Source organism: Pteropus vampyrus, unplaced genomic scaffold (assembly GCF_000151845.1).
Source record: "Pteropus vampyrus isolate Shadow unplaced genomic scaffold, Pvam_2.0 Scaffold304, whole genome shotgun sequence".
NCBI classification, from domain to species: Eukaryota; Metazoa; Chordata; class Mammalia; order Chiroptera; family Pteropodidae; genus Pteropus; species Pteropus vampyrus.
In genome coordinates, this window is record NW_011889085.1 from 24021 (window position 1) to 42700 (window position 18680).

The following is an 18680-nucleotide window of genomic DNA, read 5'->3' on the forward strand; positions in this document are numbered from 1 at the left end:
ACAGATTCCTCAGTCCTAGGCTCCTTGTCTCCAGTGAAAGAAGGTCCCCCTCTCTCGTGATGCAGGGAGGGCACCTTCACAGGAAAGATTAATTTGCCACTTTCAAAAGGACAAAGGAGAGTCAGACTGTCCTTGCACTTGCTGTTTCTTAAGTGACTTTAATTCAAAATAATCAATATGCCAAAGTGGCACATTTTGGGGCGGCCTGCTTTGAACCCCATCGAAGCGGAATTAGAGGTCATAAGCCTGTTAGGATGTTGCCAAAACACTGGTGAAAAGGGTTGAGAAAGAGAGAGGTCTGCAGCCCTGGGAGTTGTCCTTGCCCCGCTGAGCCCCCTGGCTACCGAGCCCGTGCCAGGTTCCCTCCTGGGGGAGAAGGGACCTGTTCTCAGCACTGAGCCTTGTTCGCATAGGTCAGTGTCTTCCTGGGGAGAGTTTCAGTGTGGTCCTTAGTGGCCACCTCAACACCTTAGACCATGAGCTGGGCTCAGAGGCAGGAATAGGCTACAACCAGGAGCCTGGCCCCCTGGAGAGGACTCAGCACACCAGGGACAAGCAAATGAGGCCACTCATTCTCTTCTTGGCCCTGCAGACTGCTCCTCTGACTCCACTGGCCACATACCAAAAACGAAATATTTGTGGTGCCAACATCTAAACATTCAGGGCCGGGGATCCTGTCCCCCAGATGCCTTCCGCTTATTTTTATTTGTCTAACACATAACATAAGATAACATTGGTGACAGCTACCACGGCAGCTCCTCATCTATCTTGACATGTACATTTTGGAACCTGACACTTATTCATTCACCGTTTATTGACTGGCACGATCACAATAAACACAAGCTCCCCACCCTGAAGAAAGTCAGTGACACCAGCTAAGGAGCTATAAAAAACAGGGAACCAAAAACTATTGTCATTATTCTCACGTAGTTTAGGAATCAACGAAGAAGCAACTAGAAGGAGAAAGTAGATGTGTTGTTATGAGGACACGGTGGGGATGGGTCTCCCCACCAGTCACACCCTCCCACCCTCTCACTCCTCTCTCTCCACACAGCCCTTGTCCAGCTGCTCCTGCCCATTCATCTCCTGGCTTCCCGCCTCCCCAGCGATGTCACGGGCCTGGCTGGAGGCGTCTTAAAGTCTGATTCGAAGGCAAATGACGTTGAGTGCTTTCTTGTAACTTCACCTATGAATAGGGTCCCAGTCGCCAGACCATCGCCTGTTTTAGTGCAGCTTGGGATCTAAAATCGGTTTTTATGGTTTTTTAAGTGAGAAAAAAAAAAAATCAAAAGTTAATGATTTCATAACATGTGAAATTATGAAATTCATGAAATACAGTTGTTTGTTTGCTTGACCTTCTGCCATTGCAGGGCGCTTTCTTGGATTTCTCCCTAGTTATACAGCTTGTTCATCTAGATCCCAGGCGATTTTTCCTTGCTGCCGCTCCTTATTTTCATCACAAACTTGATTTGGTCGCCAGAGGGATGAACAGAGCCTCTATCATCTATGCTATTTTTTTCTCTCCACAAAATACAGTTTCATTGGGACACAGCCACACTCATTCATTATTCTGTAGGGCCCACAAAGTCTGAAAAAATTTCTTTTCTAGAAGCATCTTTGACCTTGCTAAGTAGACACCATGAGCAAAGATCATCCTCCCTAGTTGAAACAAACATTTATGGGCAAGAAGTTACCACTGAAATTAAATGGTGGCAGACACGTCCAAGAAATACTGTGGGCCTCTATGAATGTGTGGTGGATGTGTGGAGGGGGCCGCTGCTGGGCTACAGGCCAGGACTGGAATGGTGGTGAGACAAGGACGTGGTCTCCTCGTGCTGGGAGACTTCCGACGAGGACAGACAGCAGCTGTGCCCCAGAGGAGTCAGTCGCCCCGACACGTCCCAGCTCCACAGCGTATTGAACTAAGATATGAAAATTGGGTCGTCTACATTTCCTTATTAAACTTTTTTGTTAAATAAACTTTTATAACAGTCAAAAAAAATTCTCTACCCATTTAATAGTTTGCAAACCCGTCCTAAAATATCCAGTTTGAAAGTAGCCATGGACAGCTCTATTATGAGAGCTATGGTAAAGGGCTTAACAGCTACTGCCTCGTCTGCTTCCAAAACTTCATGGGGTAGGTATTATCACCAATTTTTAGATGACAACACTGAAAAAGCTTAGCCGACTTCACAGAAAAGGCTGGAATGCAAGATCTGCCTGACTCCCAAACTGGCATGCTTCCCCCTGTTAAATCTCTGACGGGCACGTCCCCAGCTGTCAAGCCTGCTTTGGACCCCACCATCGGTCCTACTGTTCTCCCTGGAGGCCAGCCACACAGTGATCTTCAGACATCGAAACTACAGTTTTGTCTCACCCAAATCTTTCTGTGGGGTTGACACCGATTTTTTTTTTAAGTTTCTGTATGACATAGTTTTAAGTCCCTTTACTATCCAGATCTATGGACGTCTTCCAATTTGTCTAAAACCATCGTAAAGTGTGGCGCCTAAAACAGAACTTGATTACAGCGGTATACTGCCATCAGCAAAGATGGAATTTATTCATTCCTGCCTACTGAGATCTATTCGAATTCTCATTCTGCAAGCTGATGAGGTTGCTGTTATCATCATCCACAAATGATACACATACCTTGTTTTTCATCTGGGTCACTAGCAAAAATGCGGTGAAGTTTACCTTTCATTCCAGAAGGTGGCACTCATAGGCCCTCCATTTCGTCAAGAGCATATTTGTCTCATTCCGTCCCGTAGATCCTGTTGGGATGGCAGACTCGGGTGACATTTAGTCACAGTTCTGAGGAAACCCCAGTCACATCATCACTTTCAATGACACTCTCCTGATACTCACGTTCCCACCTACACAGAGAGCTAACTCGCTTCCGGCTTTCCTTCCCGTTCGGGGCCGTGAGCGGGATGTAGGTGCCCAGCCTTCCCCAGCTGTCCTGACACCGATGCCCATTCCTGGCTGTACGAGCTCAGGCAAGTTCCATGCAATTTCTGTGCCTCTAATCATTCAACAAGTTACCCACAAAGAAGGAAAAAAGACCCATTTCACTTTAGATCTTTACATCTAGTACCGAAACAATAGATTGGAGGAACTACAGAATTGAAATTTTTCCTTTAGGTCGAAGTGGCACTTTCTCTTCACCTGTCGCGTTTAAGCTGTCACCATGCACCCCGGAACATACTTTCCTCTCCCCTGGCCCTGACCCCTAGCCCCTTAACGCTCAGCCACTTTATCCCGGTCACGGTGCCTTCACGTCTCCACACACCCGTCTCCTAAAACTGCCCCATTCACCATCGCCCAAACCTCCCCTGCACGTGGGAAATGTCCCTTTGAGTCATTCTCATTCAAGCACAGACCAAAGGTAAGTTAAAAATTAACTATGAAGCCTTGAGGAAGGCTATCTCTAATGTCTTCATAAGGCTACCAGAAGGTTTTTGAATGGACAGGTAACTCTGGGAGTCCCAATATTCTCAATGTAGAACTTCAGGATTTAAACAAACACAATGTGAAAAATAAACATTTATTACAAAAATTAGTTTTGACATTCTACAATGGAAGCAGACAAGGTGTTTTCTAAACCAAAGGGGCCGGTAGCAAATGACTCACACTCGCCAGTGTGACCTGGGGCGCGAGGCGGGTGACAGGGGCGGCGAATCGGCAGCTCCCCAGCTTTCTCCACATCCCTCCCAGCCGGGTCCCAACCGTGCTGCTCTCTTAAAACCTCATCCTTACAGAACCATCTCACCATCTCTGCTTTTATTGCCTGATTAATTTTATTTCCATCTGGAAAGTTTTTTACATTGCTTTGTGACCCTTGCCAAATGGTTTGTTTCGTTTTTTTCCTTTTAGATCCTTGCCAGAAAACTCAGCTGTTAGGGATTTCCCAGCAGTAAGGGAGCAGAATATGGCAAAGCGGTGCTTAGTCTCCCCCATGGAAGTAAGCAAAGTCGACCCCAGAAAACCCTTCATTTGCCCTCTTGCTAATCCATCGATAGACTGAGACTGTGGCGGATGGGGAGACAGTAGTTCAAGGGCGAAGGGTTGGGATGGGAAGGGAAGAGCGAGGACAGGCAGGCCTGCTCCCACCTCCTCCGCGCAGCTGGCTGCATGACCCAGTCTCTAGCTGCCCTCTCCTTGAACGCCCAGCCCATCCCGGGCTTTAAACTGCTGACACAGATGCAGTTCCCAAATGATCTGAGAAGTCCTCCTGCCTCGGGCTCTGGCGTTTGTCCTGCAGCCTTAGGGAAGTCTATGAACACCCCTGGGGGGGCACACTTTGTCCCCTCACTCAGCCATCAGCCCAGCTTGGCTGCCGTGCAGCAGAGGGAGGCCTGCCCCAGAGGGCCGTGGCACCAGGGTGGCCTGTCTGGAGGCCCGCCTTGAGACAGAAGGGGAAGGGTGGTGTAGGGAGCTGGGTGCCGGCTGCCTTGGGCACTTTCCAGTGCGCACAAAGGAGCCCAAGAACCTCACTCCCCCATCACAAGAAGCTTCAACAAACCAGGTTTTTATTTCCAGCAACATCTAGCTGCATACAGACACACACCAACACATCTCACCGAAGAGCTGAGAAGCCCTCCAACACACACTCGAAGTCAGCAGGGCCAGGGCCGCACACGCTCAGCAGAGACAAGGACACACCCCCACAGCCCAGCACACACATCTTAAGAGGGTCCAGCTGTTTAGCCAAGGGGAGGCTGATGGCTTGAGCTGCCATCTCCAGCTTGCTTTTCCTTAGATTGGCGGTTTTAAAACTTTCTGTGCCACATCCCCCGAGAGCCAGCTATGCCCACAACGGACGCTCCCGTTTTGCCTGCCGACACAGCGGGTGTCAGTCTCCTCGTGCTCGGGAGGGTGCAGCGGCCTGGGGGCACTTCCCATGGGGGGACAGAGGCAGAAGAGACTTGATGTCATCACCAAACGACCGTTTCGGCTGCCCAGGTCCAGCCCCACTTAGACCAGCCCCCAGCGCGGGAGGGAAGGGCCGAGGAACCAGGTTCGCCACCCCAATGCGAGCGCCTGCGGCGGGAGCCCCGCCACTCTGCCGTCTGCCCGGAGGCTCGGGGCTCCTGTGTGCTCCCCCGCCCGCCCCCCGCGGGGACGCGGGTGAGAGCTCCACACAAGTCCCAGGCCACTCGGCAGCAGTGGGAAAGGAAGAGGGGCGACGGAGGGAGGGGCACGCAGCTGACACTGTTAAACGACACATCCTAAGACAGAAGTGGGGTCTCTGAGGGGGCGAGAAACAAATAAGGCATCCTGTGAGACTCCAGACGTCAGAGGCCAGAGTCTGGCAGCACCTGGGCCAGGCAGGCACAGAGGACCAGGGTCACACCAGGAATGACGAGGTCTGTCTGAATTCCCCCTGGGAAGATAAAACATCCGATCGGCTCTGCAGTTTTCTTTAGCAGAGAATCCCCCAACAGTTAACCACGGGCTAGAGACCCCTCTGCCTAGCCAGGGACCCCGTCCAGGGTGGGGTACTCACTTCACTCCGAGCGGCGGGCTGGCTGTAAATCACCTTCTTATTTGCCGTCCTGCAGAGAAGCCACAAGGTGGACACACTCAGCCCCCTAGTCCCCTCCGACCTCTGCTTCAGAGGCGGGAATGGGGCTCTCCAAGGGGGTGTGGGTGGAGGGAAGAAAGAGCACAGGGGCAGAGGCGGGAAGTCAGAGGTCCCCCCACAGGCTGGCGGCCTCCACCTCCAGCCCCTGCCCCGGGCCATCTCAGCCTCAGACCCCTGCGCAGCGCCTCACTCACCCCTTCTTCATTCCTGAAAGAGAAGACATGGGACTGAGTGTCGGCAGCGTGGAGGTAGCATGGCACAGGGACGCGGGGAGGGGCACAGGGACGCGGGGAGGGGCACGGACACGCGGGGAGGGGCACGGGCACGCGGGGAGGGGCACGGACACGCGGGGAGGGGCACGGGGATGCGGGGAGGGGCACGGGCACGCGGGGAGGGGCACGGGCACACAGCACTGAGCTGTGCACAGTTCATATTCCTTGGAGGTCAAGCCCTGCACACGTGGACGCAGTGACAGGACCGGGCTCAGACGTCACCCCGGAGCTACGCCCAGAAGGGGGGACAGTACAAAGCAGAGCCTTTGAGGGCAAAGACTTACTGTTAAAGTAGCCTCGGCTGTAAGCGAACCAGATGCCGAAGATCAGGACTCCGAGGAGAATGAGGGTTACAAGGACAGCCGCCACTATGCCCCCCACATTCATCTCCACTGTGAGACAGAGGCAAGGTCAGCACAGCGTGCCCACACCCCCCGCCCTGTCCCGGATGAAGGTGGACCCACCCTCGCCCCTACCCCACAGCCTGCTCACCGGCCTGCATGTGCACAGGGTCGGACCTCACGGGGGTCCCATACCCGTTCTGGGCCTGGCAGGTGTATTCTCCGGTATCAGAGGCTGACACGGGATCGAAGACCTGGAGGGCACAGCACGAATCGGCTTCCTGCCTGAACTGCCCCGAGCCTGGCGCCAGCTCCTCCTCGCACCCGGGGCCTGTGCCCACCCCCCACCCCTTCCTACCAGCTCCCCGGTCTTGTGATTCAGGCTGTAGGAAGAGTTGCTGAAGGCACGGCTATTCTTGGGCTCCGTGGGCATCTCGGTCCCGTCCCTGAACCAGTAGTACTCAGAGGGCGGGGAGCCGTCACTCTCGGAGCAGGTCAGCACTGCCCGGGTCCCGATGGTGGCCGATGATGGGACGCTGACCGTGGGTTTGGATGGGGGCACTGGGGGGGGGGGGCGGCGATCACTCGGGCGGGGCCTCGTGGCCAGAGGATGATCCGCACCCATCCACTCCCGCCTCCCTCCCTGACCACGCCCTTGTCAGGGGCTGTCCCTTTCCCAGAAGCACTGTGACTCCGCATCCCTCACTCCCCAGCATCGCTGGAGGATGAGTGCCCGGGCCCCAAAGCCAAGCCCACCCGGAGGACATGGCACGTACCAAGCACAATGAGCTGCACGCTGACCTCCCCGTAGGTGTTGCCACCTTCATCGGAGACCATACAGGTGTACATGCCAGTGTCTCCCCGGGTCACAGAGTGGAAGGTGATGCCAGTATTCGAGAAGGTAACGCGGTCCTCGTAGGAAGCTACGGGAGCGAGAGGGCAGGGCAGAGTGAGCCCGAGAGCGGAGAGGGCGGGTGATGGGGGCACCGGGGCCCTCTGCGTCCCAGGGAAGGGCAGCGAGAAGTCCTCGGGGCCCTGAGTGCCGGGGCGCCCCCTCCCCCGGGATCCGGGATGATACCACCCCCCACAACCTAGGCGGCGGAGGGGGGCGGAGGGACTCGCCCGTGATCTTGTTGTTGTAGCACACGAGGCTGGTGGTGTCTCCTTGGGCAAACTTCCACTCCACCCGCGGGGACCCGAAGCCGGAGTAGGAGCACAGCAACTTGGCGGCTGCGGGAGAGAAGCGGCCGACAGACCCGCGGTCGGGGAGTGGGCGGACGTCCTGCAGGTCACCAGGGGTCTGCCCCGGCTTACCGTCCCCCCTCCTCCCAACTCACGTTTATTCTCGGCAACTCTGACTTCAGGCTCAGAAGTGTACACTGCGCCCCTGCCCAACGCCAGGGAGCCTGCGGAGGGGGTGGGGGCGTCAGGAGCGGCACTTGAGCAGGGCAGAGGGCTGGGATCCCAAGGTGTGGGGAGTCAGGGATCCAAGCTCCCCGCCCCTCCCCTCTCGCAAATGCCGCAAATGCCCTCTTTAAATGCTGCTTGCTACAACTGCTACAATACTTCTTTTATCAACAGAAAGAAAATGTTTCTTTCAAATGCAATTTATCTCCTGGTGACTCCCAGTAATCTAACTGGGTTCCCACTAGACTTCTCAAGGCCTGAGGAGGGGGAGCGGGCGGCGGGGAGCGCAGGGGGAGGCGGGGAGCGGAGGGGGCGGCGGGGAGCGGAGGGGGCGGCGGGGAGGGCGGGGGGGGGGCGGGCGGGCAGGGGCCGCCCGGAGGGAACACAACCCCTGCTGCTGCGGGGGCGGGGTCTGTGCTTTCCGAAGCGTTTCCACCTGCACTGAACCTCTGATCCTGGAAACGAGCAGGACAGGTCAGCAGGAGCAGCATTACTGTCCCAACTTTCGGGGACGGACTGGATGACAAGGAGTCTGAGGGCACACAGCTGGTTCGGAGATGGAGTCGGGACCAGATCATGCCATTAGCATCCCCTCCCACCCAAAGTCCAGGGGAGGAGGAGAGGATGGGCGGGTAGGTGGGGGAGGGGGCGTCGGTGGCGGGGTGGGGAGACAGTTGAATTCAATACCATGGAGCCCAAACCTTCCTAAATAAGCACCAGGACACAGGGCAGGGGTGACGGCTCCCACACACCGCTCTCTCATGCTAAAAGCTCACACTCATGAAGTGGGCTTTATTTATGGCCTTGGGTCAGAGTCCTGTTTTTCTTAGACAAATGCAAGCACATTTTCCTTTATTTATTAATTACTCACAAACTAAATATGGCCTCTGGACCTCCAGGGCCCCCTTCGCTCATGAGGAACATGAAAGGTTTGAACTGGACGCTCTCTAAAGTCTTTTAGGTTCAAGGGTGGGGGGCATTAATGTTTACCTTCATTTATTTTAATTTGACAAACAACACTGTGAATTAGTCTGGGTGACAGTCTCTCCTCCAGTTTACAGATGAGAAAATTAACTGTTTAAAAGGCGAAGTGGCGGCCTGAGTTTACACAGCTAGGAAACAGCAGAGCTGGGATTACGGAGCGGTTTACTCCCACCCTCCCTTTCCTTCCTCAATATGCCGCACTGTCACACACCACGCTGCTTCTCAGAACAGCCATTGCTGTTTGGACGCAAGCTATGTCAAAAAATTTAATGGACGCAAGCTATGTCAAAAAATCTTTTTGTCAAAAATCAGGCCCATTTTATCTGTAAATTCTAATATTACCTTTTATCTATATATTCAGCATTACATTTTAATGTCAAATCTATAATCAAGTATAATGACAGATACAGAAATTAAATCAAAGAGCCTTTACTAAACTGAAAATTGAGGACATGGAAGTCTCTCACTCATCAGTTCTCATCAAAAATGCTGATAATGAAATGCTTTGATTGTTGTCCAAGTCAGCTTTCTCTGCTTTCATGACTGGAACTGTGTTTAAGACTCTCAGATTTTACAGTTTGCTACCTGTGATGTGTACTGTGATGCTCGAACCAGAACTCTCTTCAGAAAGAAACGGTTTGTCCCAGCCACTGGGAGGAAGGCCCTGGGTCCTCAGCCCTCTGTGAGAGTGGGCAGAACACTGCCCTGCCCAGGGTCGTGCCCCAGCCAGCACCTCCAGGGCCTGATCGGTGTAGGGGACGGATGTGTAAAGCCCTCCATCGCGGGACTCCCCTGAAGGCCCTTCCTGCCCCAAAGCTCCCCAAGGGGCAAGCAGGCTGAGGCCTCGGGGCACCAGTGCAACCCCGCTGTCCCTCTGCCCCGTCCTGTATCCTTCCCCTCCCTTCCACAGGCACTCCTCATAAATGTCTTGGAACAACAACTGATGACTCAGTCAGCTTGCTGAGAACCCAACCTGTGACACCACCCAAATAAAGAACAGCTTCAAATTAAACAGAAACTAGCCTTTGAAACAAAGGGCCACACCGGAAAAAAAAAAAATATCATAGCACATGAACGCGATGACTATTTCTGTATTACCTCTGGCTTTAGCTAAAGTCCTTTCCTGAGTCCTCTCAGGTATCAGATCTAAAACACATTCAAGAATTACACCCCACACACGCTCAAACACTAGGGGCTGCAGACACCCTCCTCCTCCTCACGAATTCCGACTGCCACGGCCCAGTCCAGGCTTCCCTTCTCTCATTTACAATGCAGGGCCCTTCACCTCAGTGCCTCCCCCGACCCTGGGGTAGGACCACTGCCGTTGGCCTGAGCCTAAAGGCTGCACGCCACGCGGAGTCACCGCCTCAGGACACCTCAGCCATCCTGGTCCACAGTCTCCTTCTCCGTCCTGAACAAGCTCTGGAACCAGACTGCCTCCATTCAAATCCCATCTCTGTTACTTACTAGGGTGTGGCCCAGGCAAGCCACTTGCTCACTCTGAACCTCAGTTTGCCTGTTTGTAAAATGGGGATAATAAGAGTTTCTACATCAAAAGGCTGTCGTCGAGAGTTAAACAAAAGAATGCAAAGTACTTACAACAGTGTCTGACCAACAGGAAGCAGCAAATAACCATTATGTCTTATTTTTTTCACCGTCTGTACACACTTCTTTGTCTGACTGCGATGTGTTCTTCAATATAAATACTGCCTGAAAAATGTTTGCACTCCAGCCCACCAAACCGTCTCTCCTCTATCACTGTAACTGCCTTGGAAAGACTCTTTTCTAGAAACTTCATGGATTGGCCATCAGAACTGGGGATGATCCCTCCCCGCACACCCTCTGCATCCGCACACGATGGTCTCCCCGCACGCTGTCCTCATCAAGCCTGGTGTCCCTCACCTCATCTCAGCCCCTAACCTCGACCCTAAACTTGGCGCACTGTCCTACTAATAGACGAATGTCCTGCTGACGCACATGGCGGACCCAAAAAGAAGGAAATTTCATCCTTTCCACTGTGACGTTTAACTTACTCCAAGTTCACAAGAAAAGCTACAAGGTCAAAGGCACGGACAGATTTTCGGCCCTTCCAAGTGCAGAAAACCACCCCTTAACCTTGCAGCCCACTCATCCTGCTCGCCCCCTCCTCCCTCTCTCCACACGCGGGGGAGTCGTCCGCACGCAGTCCCTGGCCAGCTGACCCCTCGGCCTGCTGCGGCACGGCCGGCCCTCGCCTCGGAATTAAAGTTGCTTTTACTAAGGTCACGAATCATATTCCTCATCTCCAAGATGCTTAGATTGTAAGATGATGTAACAGCAATTTACTAAGAGCTTCTTGGGGGAGATTTATATTAAATATATACATAGGCTGTAAATCACACGCCAATTTCCGAAACATTAAAGTCGTCCTAGAATGGAGAGCATCCAGTATTTGCTTTTTCGGTTACCTTCTGTGGCCTTTGTAAGACCGCTGGTCACTCCCCACCTCAGAAGTCACCCGGCCCCCTTGGCTTCTGCGTGCAGCCCTCCTGGTCCTCCACCACTAAGAGTTCCGTCTTAGTCTCCTTGAACTTGGCTTCCTCTGTCTGTCCCTAATACTATGATAGCCAGCATTCCATCCTGGGCCTTTTCTCCTCTCTGTATTCTCTTGGAAAAATCAAATGCAGGCCAGAATTCATGTACATCCATGCAGCACACACCCCCGGCACTGCCTCTCGCCTGAGCTGCCACCCCTCTGGCCATGCCTCCCACCACCTCCCGCCTGGTCCGCTCCAGGCGGTGGTACCAGCATTTACTCGGTCACTCAGACTAGAAATCAAGCACCACAACCTTCCCTTCACTCTACGATGTCATCTCCCAATCGCCCTCAAAAGGGCTGGGCTGCTCCTCGTCACACCCACTGCCACTTCCGAGTGCCGCCGTCATCTGAAGAATTGTGATTGGTCTCTAACTGATTTCTTTGCCTTGTTTAACCTCGTAACCTCGGACCCGCTGGATAGCACCCTCTACCCACTGCCTGAGGGAGAGTTGAGCTTTGCTGAGCACTTACTACATGCCGGCACTGCGTTGAGCGCCCTGCGAGCACCATCATTCGATCCCTACAGCAGCCTCGGGCTGGGTGAGACTGTCATCACCACCTTCATTCAAGCTCCAGTGGCCGGGCCGAACTGAACGAAACAGTCCCCAACGCGAATCTAATACCTGCCTTGAGCTTTCACTGCCTGTAAGATAAAATCCAAATTCCTCAGTGAGGCAAGAGAATTCGGCAGCACAGACCTCGCGATAGGCTTATCATCTTCATCGCCCTTTCTACTCTTACAATTTACCCTCCGGCAATACGAAACTACATGCTTACAACTCCCAGCAGAGGTCGGCTGTTTCATACCATGCTATTCCTGCCACATGTGACACCCTTTCCCCACGTTCTTCATCTGGCCAGCAGTGACTCATCCACAATGTTTTCCAGGAAATGCCCTACCCTCACCAGAGCCAGGTGAAGGCCTCTGTCCTGGGCTTCCAACACCCGACACAAAACACTGTCGCAGCACGCCCCACGTCAGGACGGCACCATCTGTGCATGTGTGTCTCCCTGCCAGACAGGAAACCCCCAAGGAGCAGGAACCACATGCTACTTATTACTGAGAGCACTCAGCACTAAGCACGAGGCCTGGTGCAAGTCTGCACTCAGCAACACAGAGCCTTAGCCAGTTAGAGCAACGCAGGTCAAGTTAGAGCACCCCAGGTCCTGCACTGCAATGCAGGACTTTAGGGTATGTCTACAAATAAGCCCATTTTTTCAAACTGGCCAAAGGGGCATGCCCAAATGAAGAAAAGAAAAAAGAGGATTCAAAGCCCAATCTTTAAAAAATTTTAATACTACCAAAGTGTTTTTTTTTTTGACTTCAGTACTCAGTAAAAAAAATGAGTGTCCGATTAATCTTTTTTTTAAAGTTAGCTTCATAACTTAAAAATTATATTTTTAAATTTGCTTCATAGTTTTAACACAAATTTAAAGTTCTCTGCGTATGGGCCATTTCCACTTGCCATTCTGCAAAAGGCCTGGGCTGCAGCGTCTGTAGGTGTCTGTGTGACAACAGCAGAGGCTGGACCCCTGCATCCCTGTGATGAGCCAGTCATTCCACTTCTGAGTATTCAAAGAAAATATTCAAAAAGATATATGCACCCTCATGTTCATTGTAGCATTATTTATAATAGCTAAGACATGGAAACAATCAAAATGTTCATTAACAGACAATAAGATATTATTCAGCCATAAAAAGAATGAAATCTTTAACTTCATCAGTAAAGGAATGGAAAAATAGAATGTGCTATATTCATAGGATAAAATGCTGTCAGCCGATAAAAGAATACATATCTAATATGTATTCTTTTATTTATTTATAACTTATATATGAACAGTTCTCAAAGCATCTTACAGTGAAATAAAATTTCTGAAAGAAAAAAAAAAGGAATGAAATCTTGCCATGTGCAACAACATGGATGGATCTTAAGGGCATTATGCTCAGTGAAATAAATCAGAGAACAAATACCGTGTGATCTCACTTATAAGTAGGGTCAAAAACAACATAAATGAGCTCAGATACAGAGAGCAGATTGGTGGCACAGACTTTGTGGGGACATGATGCACAGCACAGCGAATAAAGTTAATAATACCGTATTGCATATTTGAAGCTGCTAAGAGAGTTAGTTAACCTTAAAGATTCTCATCACAAGAAAAATTTTGTAATTATATATGGTAACTCTTGTTAACTAGACTTACTGATCATCTTGCAATGTACACTGAAATCGAATCATTATGCTGTACATCTGATACTAATATAATATTGTATGTCAATTGTATCTAAATAAGAAAAAAAACAATTAATTTAAAAAGCAGGATCAACAGAACTCTTGAAGACCTTTATAAGGCTTGTCTCATACATCATATCTGAATTCTAGACACATTACTGACCATGACCAAATGAATAGAATAACATAAAATAGAGAATAACATAAATAGAATAATAGCGGGAGCCCTTGTACCATCTAATCCTCGCAGTAATGCTATGAGATAATCATTACTGTTGCTGTCGTGTTACATATGAGTTAAGTGGGGCACCAAAATTAAGTAATTTGCTCTAGGTCACAAAGCTAGTAAGTGGCTGAGCTAGGACTATCACCCAGGTGACCTGGCCCCAGTACATGATATATAATGATACGTTATGTAATTATATGAAAAACACATATTGCCACCCCAAAGGCCATGGCAGGTCAGTTTGTAATGGCATAGAAATATGTTCAAAATGTAAAAACGGTATGTAGAATGTGATCCTGCTTTTGTAAATAATAAAAGCTACCTGAATATACACATAAAAAAATCTCGAAGAATGGGTTCCAAACACTTGACAGTGCACACTGTCTGAGAGATTAGACGACAGGCAGCTTTTGTATGGTCTACGTTTGTGTAATAAATAAATATGTACTAAGTGTTTTAATTTAGAGAAAAGCACTCAGAAAGGAGAATAAAAAAGAGGGGAAAATCGGGTATATCACAAGAAGAAAAATAAAACAAAGCCAGGAAAAAATGGCAAAAACAAAGGCAAAAAAAAAAAAAAAAGATGATAAAGAACAATGGGAAATATCAAAATAGTGGTAGACCAGGAAGCACTGAATGATTAACTAAAACTTTATAGGTGAAATGAGGTAACAGATGAGTAAGAAATATGAGATTATTACACCATCAAGATCCTAGAGTATCTGTGTGAGTCTGATAAATTTCAAGGAGAGAAAAAGGGCAGGAGAAAGCAAGAACACAGGTCACCTGGCTGAGAACAGGAAAGTGGGAGGGAGGAACGGCGCAGGGGCCGGAAGTGGCAGAGGTGGTGAGCCAGGCAGAGAGAGGGAGGCGGTGGTTCGGGCACGATCACCCTAGTCAATCACAGCATGTTCTCACACAAGCCCATGAGAGCTGGTGGTGCACAAACCTGCACGACTGCGGATACAAGTCCTAGAAATTGCTGTGTGTCTGATAGTGAAACGACACGGCAAACTGTATTTTCCAAGACAGATGCACCTATCAACGTATCGCTCCCCTTCGTGTGCTTCTCTTACTTTGTGACTGAAGTAGAACCTAAGTCCCCTCCCCTTAAATCTGGGCAAGGTCTCGTGACTGCCTGGACCAGGGAGTGATGGCAGATGACACCGAGCTCCGTGAAGGTCAGTGCCTTGCGTGTACTCGCGCTAAATTCTCACAAAAACACTGTGAGACAAGACTGCTGTTACCATCCCATGTGACAGGCGAGAACACTGAGGCTTAGCACAGTTGCCCAAAATCACACAGCTCCAAACGGCCAGGTGGGAAAGTTAACCCAAGTCTGTGTCATTCTGAAACTCCAAAACTATTACGCTCCATACACGGCAAAATATTGTTCAAATTCCCCTTGATTCATTATGCTTTTCCCCAGTGAAAATTAATCTCTCCTCAACTTATAGGAATGTAGCCTAAGAAAATAATCAAAGGTAAGCATAAAGATGCATGAACAGGACGATTCAATGATATGTAGTACAGCGAAGAGAAAAAAGCCCAACAAAAGGTGAACAGTTGAATTATGTTACAGCCACACAGTAGAATACTATAGAATGGGTTTTGTTTAAAGCATGTTTTGCTTCAAATAAATATACATATACCGCACATTTATTCAGAGGAAAGACTAGGATGAAACACCAGCCCTAAGTGTTTATCTCTAAATAGGATTATATGTAATTTTATTTTCTCTACATGCCTCTGTTTTCTCATTTTTCTACACTGAGCATGTATCATTTCTTAATTAAAAAAATCTATATATATATATATTTTTAAAAAGTGACTCTTTCCCATTCTGTGCTTCCAGACACTTTGTACTTTGGTGACAGCCCCTGGCACACTCTACTCCATGTTTGGTCGATATATGTCTGTATTTCCTTGATAACAGAGAAGCCAGTTATGTTTGTACCCTCCCAGCTCCTAACACTGCTTTGCCCCGAGAAAGTACTGTGGTGACAAGGTGGTCACAGAGGGGGAAGGTGTCCAGAATCTGAGCCAAACCCACTACAGGAAAGCTCTATTAAGGAAGCTTTGTTTTCTCCATGCACCCTAATTATTAGAATTCTCCTTAAGTTGACTTCTTGCCAGGAGTTTGTTTAAATTTTTTTTTTTTTTTTTTTAAAGGAAGGAAGGAAGGAAGGAAAAGGAGGGAAACTAGCCAGCCAGTCTCTGGTTTTCTCTCAGAATTCATCCAAACATCCCTCTTGACGTGTGAGCCTCATGGGTGGGTCCCTCCAACTGTAAGGGGGCTGCAGTCATGGAACACGGAGGACAACACAGGGCCTGGGAAAGCCAACAACAACAGATGCCCGGTGCCCCTCAACGTGGGCTCCCTCCCACCGCACGGCTGGTCCCCTCACAGCTTCCTGAGAGCAAGTTACTCGCTTTCGTGTCCCTAACGTCTGGCACAGGGCATACTAAACACTAATGTTTACTGGACTGACAAGTGAGTGTGACGTCGTGGCACAATTAGAACCCAGACCTAGGGCTTCCTGTGGAGACAGAACTTACTCCCTGAGGTTGGGGGTACAGACAAGGAATGTGTGGGCCAGAGGTAGGCTCTGTGAGCCCAGCTCCAGGCTGCACTGAGTATAAGCAGCCACCCTTGGCTGCACTTCCAGTGACGTCAGTCGGCGGGCCCGGCCCCTTCGGATGGCAGAAAGTGGTAATAGATGCGTAGGACAAGAGGCTTTCGCTCCACCGCTCTCCTGTCTGCTCTTGGCAGAATTTCTAGTTCTACCTGCTCAGCTGCGCCCCTCCCCTGCCGTTTGCCCACCACATGGAGAGGGTGCGCCTGCCTGCTCAGCGCGCACACCACAGCCTGACATCCAGCTTCCTGCCAGCCAGCTGCTTCCTCCCGTGCTGCTCCCACAAGCTGGACTTTAGACAGAAACCCTGCTTATCAGGGAGTCCCAGGCAGGATGAACCCAAGTTTTCAGTGCCGCTCACCACCGCCCATAATCCCTCACAAGGCTGAAACCTCTCCACAATTACATTGCACAGGTTGGTCACCCAGACCTTTCCTGAACCTGTGAAAAGGAAGCAGGTCTAGTTCCGAGATCCCCAAGGTCTTGTCTTCAATGCTAACAAATGTGAAAAACAAGCTCTATTATTTCCTAATGCATCGCATAATATGTGCAGCTTTTAAATCTATCTTTGAGCAAGGCTGTCAGCCATTTCTGTGTCCACAGAGCAAGTACCCCTTGACTCAGCTGACTGGGGGCGCGGTGGGGGTCCTAATGGCCAAGGCCACAACACCTGCAACACCATCATGAAAAGCTCTCCAGGGTACATTAGACGAAACGAACAGGTGAAGGGTGCAATGAAACGTATCCGTGAGCCTCTGTGTGTAGAAGGGGGAACAAATGGGTGCTGACAGACACCTGCATCCGTGTAACCAACTCCGGACAGATATGCACGAAACTGCCAGGAGGCTGGAGTGAGCAGGTACGGGGTGGGAGAGATGGAGACCCCACTCCTGTAATGTCATTTTGATTCTCGAATGACATCAATGTATTAATCAACTCTAATTAAACAAACTTAAAAAAAAAAAAAAAAACCGCAGCTCTAACTCAAACCAAAACCTGGCAGGCTCAGGCCGCCCTCCCCTAGGTTCCCCAGGATGGGGCTGGGCCTTTGCTTGATGGTCAATCGTATTTTGACCCGTCTTCTCTCTCCCTGAAAGCAGACCCACAATGACAAGCAGCCCTAGAGAGAAGAGGGAGGACAGATGGGCATCTGTACCTACTTCTGATGTCCCAGGGGTAACAGGACCGATGCCCCTACCTTTTGCTCTGGCCATCTGGGGCCTGTCAGGGTCTCTCCCAGCTTCCTTGGACATACCTTACTAGGGGGAGCACTCTTTCACTCTTACAAGGTCTGAAGGGGATAACAGCTGCCCGATACTGCCTGCCTGTGGGTGTCATGTAGCTACTGTCCCGGCTGACCCTCAGGAGGGGGTAAGGCAAGTATTCCTGCTCCTGTTTTACAGATGAAAAGACTGAACTACTAGCCTAAGATCACAAATAAGGCAAAGAGCCAAACCAGACTCCAGACGGGTGGCCTGCCTCCTATTTCCTTCCTCGGATGTGCTTATCCGATCGCTCCCCCCAGGTCCAGCCTGCTTTAACTGTTACAGGGTCAGTTCCTCCATCCCCTGGACCCGTGACTTCCCAGGACCCATTATCCTGTCAAGCTAATGCAACGCCACCTGGGGCTGCCTCTGAACCACTGCGTCCTGATTCCCTGAGACTCCAGGGCATCCCCAAGCTCAGAACTGTGCTATCGCAATTCTTTCAGAGCCAGTGTGTAATTACTGTGTGATCCAGAAAATTAGGAGCGAAAGAAAGCAGGAAGGAAGGACGCAACTCCGGGAAGCTTACGAGCCTGACGAATAGAGTCACAAATAGAGTCCCTGGCTCAGAAAAAGAAACCCAAAGGTTGGGAGCAGGGGACGTGCAGGCACGGTACCGGGTTGGCAGTCTGCAGTACTGGGCACCACAGGGAACCCAAAAAATGACCGTGGATGTCGCCGGCAGTTCTAAGATGCAGGGAGAAGTAAGTAGGTGGGGGGTGGGAAAAGAATGGAAACTGAAGATAAACAGGAGAAGGAAGTCAGGAGACTGAACTCCCAGGCCCTCCCGTCCTTCGAGAAAGTCGCTGCCCTTCTTTGCACCTGCTTCCTTATCCAGGCGACAAGGAGAGAGCTAGGCTTGCCTCTGTCCAGTCCAACCCAAGGGTTTATGTTTCCATCCTAAGGGACAAATCTTCTGTGACAGAGTCAATCTGTCCATGGACAGGGAATCGATCTCCAGACTTCGAAACTGAGCAAAATGAATTGCCTTATAACTACTGATATTGCCTGTAATTGTTCGTTTCTTTTAACACTTCCTAAGAAGGACCTGGAGGGAAAAACAGTGATTCATTCAGGCCACGTACTGACACAGCAGCCACAGAAGCCACGCGCAGACCCTGGGGAGGGGCTGACCCAGGCCAGCCGACGCCGCACG

At 50.5% G+C, this 18680-nt stretch overlaps 1 protein-coding gene across 1 annotated transcript in view; it reads right to left on the reverse strand.

Annotated features, from left to right (window-relative positions):
- Window positions 1–3530: 3530 nt before the first annotated feature.
- F11R (F11 receptor) overlaps window positions 3531–18680 on the reverse strand; it is a 22267-nt gene continuing 7117 nt past the window's right edge. The window contains exons 2-13 of the mRNA XM_023521497.1: window positions 13996–14007; window positions 9949–9954; window positions 8328–8334; window positions 7535–7603; window positions 7320–7427; window positions 6974–7120; window positions 6556–6758; window positions 6349–6451; window positions 6141–6248; window positions 5779–5791; window positions 5507–5555; window positions 3531–5383 (exon numbers count right to left, since the gene is read on the reverse strand). Coding sequence (XP_023377265.1) covers window positions 5348–5383; window positions 5507–5555; window positions 5779–5791; window positions 6141–6248; window positions 6349–6451; window positions 6556–6758; window positions 6974–7120; window positions 7320–7427; window positions 7535–7603; window positions 8328–8334; window positions 9949–9954; window positions 13996–14007 — 861 coding nt within the window. The 3' untranslated portion in view covers window positions 3531–5347. The remainder of the gene's footprint in view (window positions 5384–5506; window positions 5556–5778; window positions 5792–6140; window positions 6249–6348; window positions 6452–6555; window positions 6759–6973; window positions 7121–7319; window positions 7428–7534; window positions 7604–8327; window positions 8335–9948; window positions 9955–13995; window positions 14008–18680) is intronic.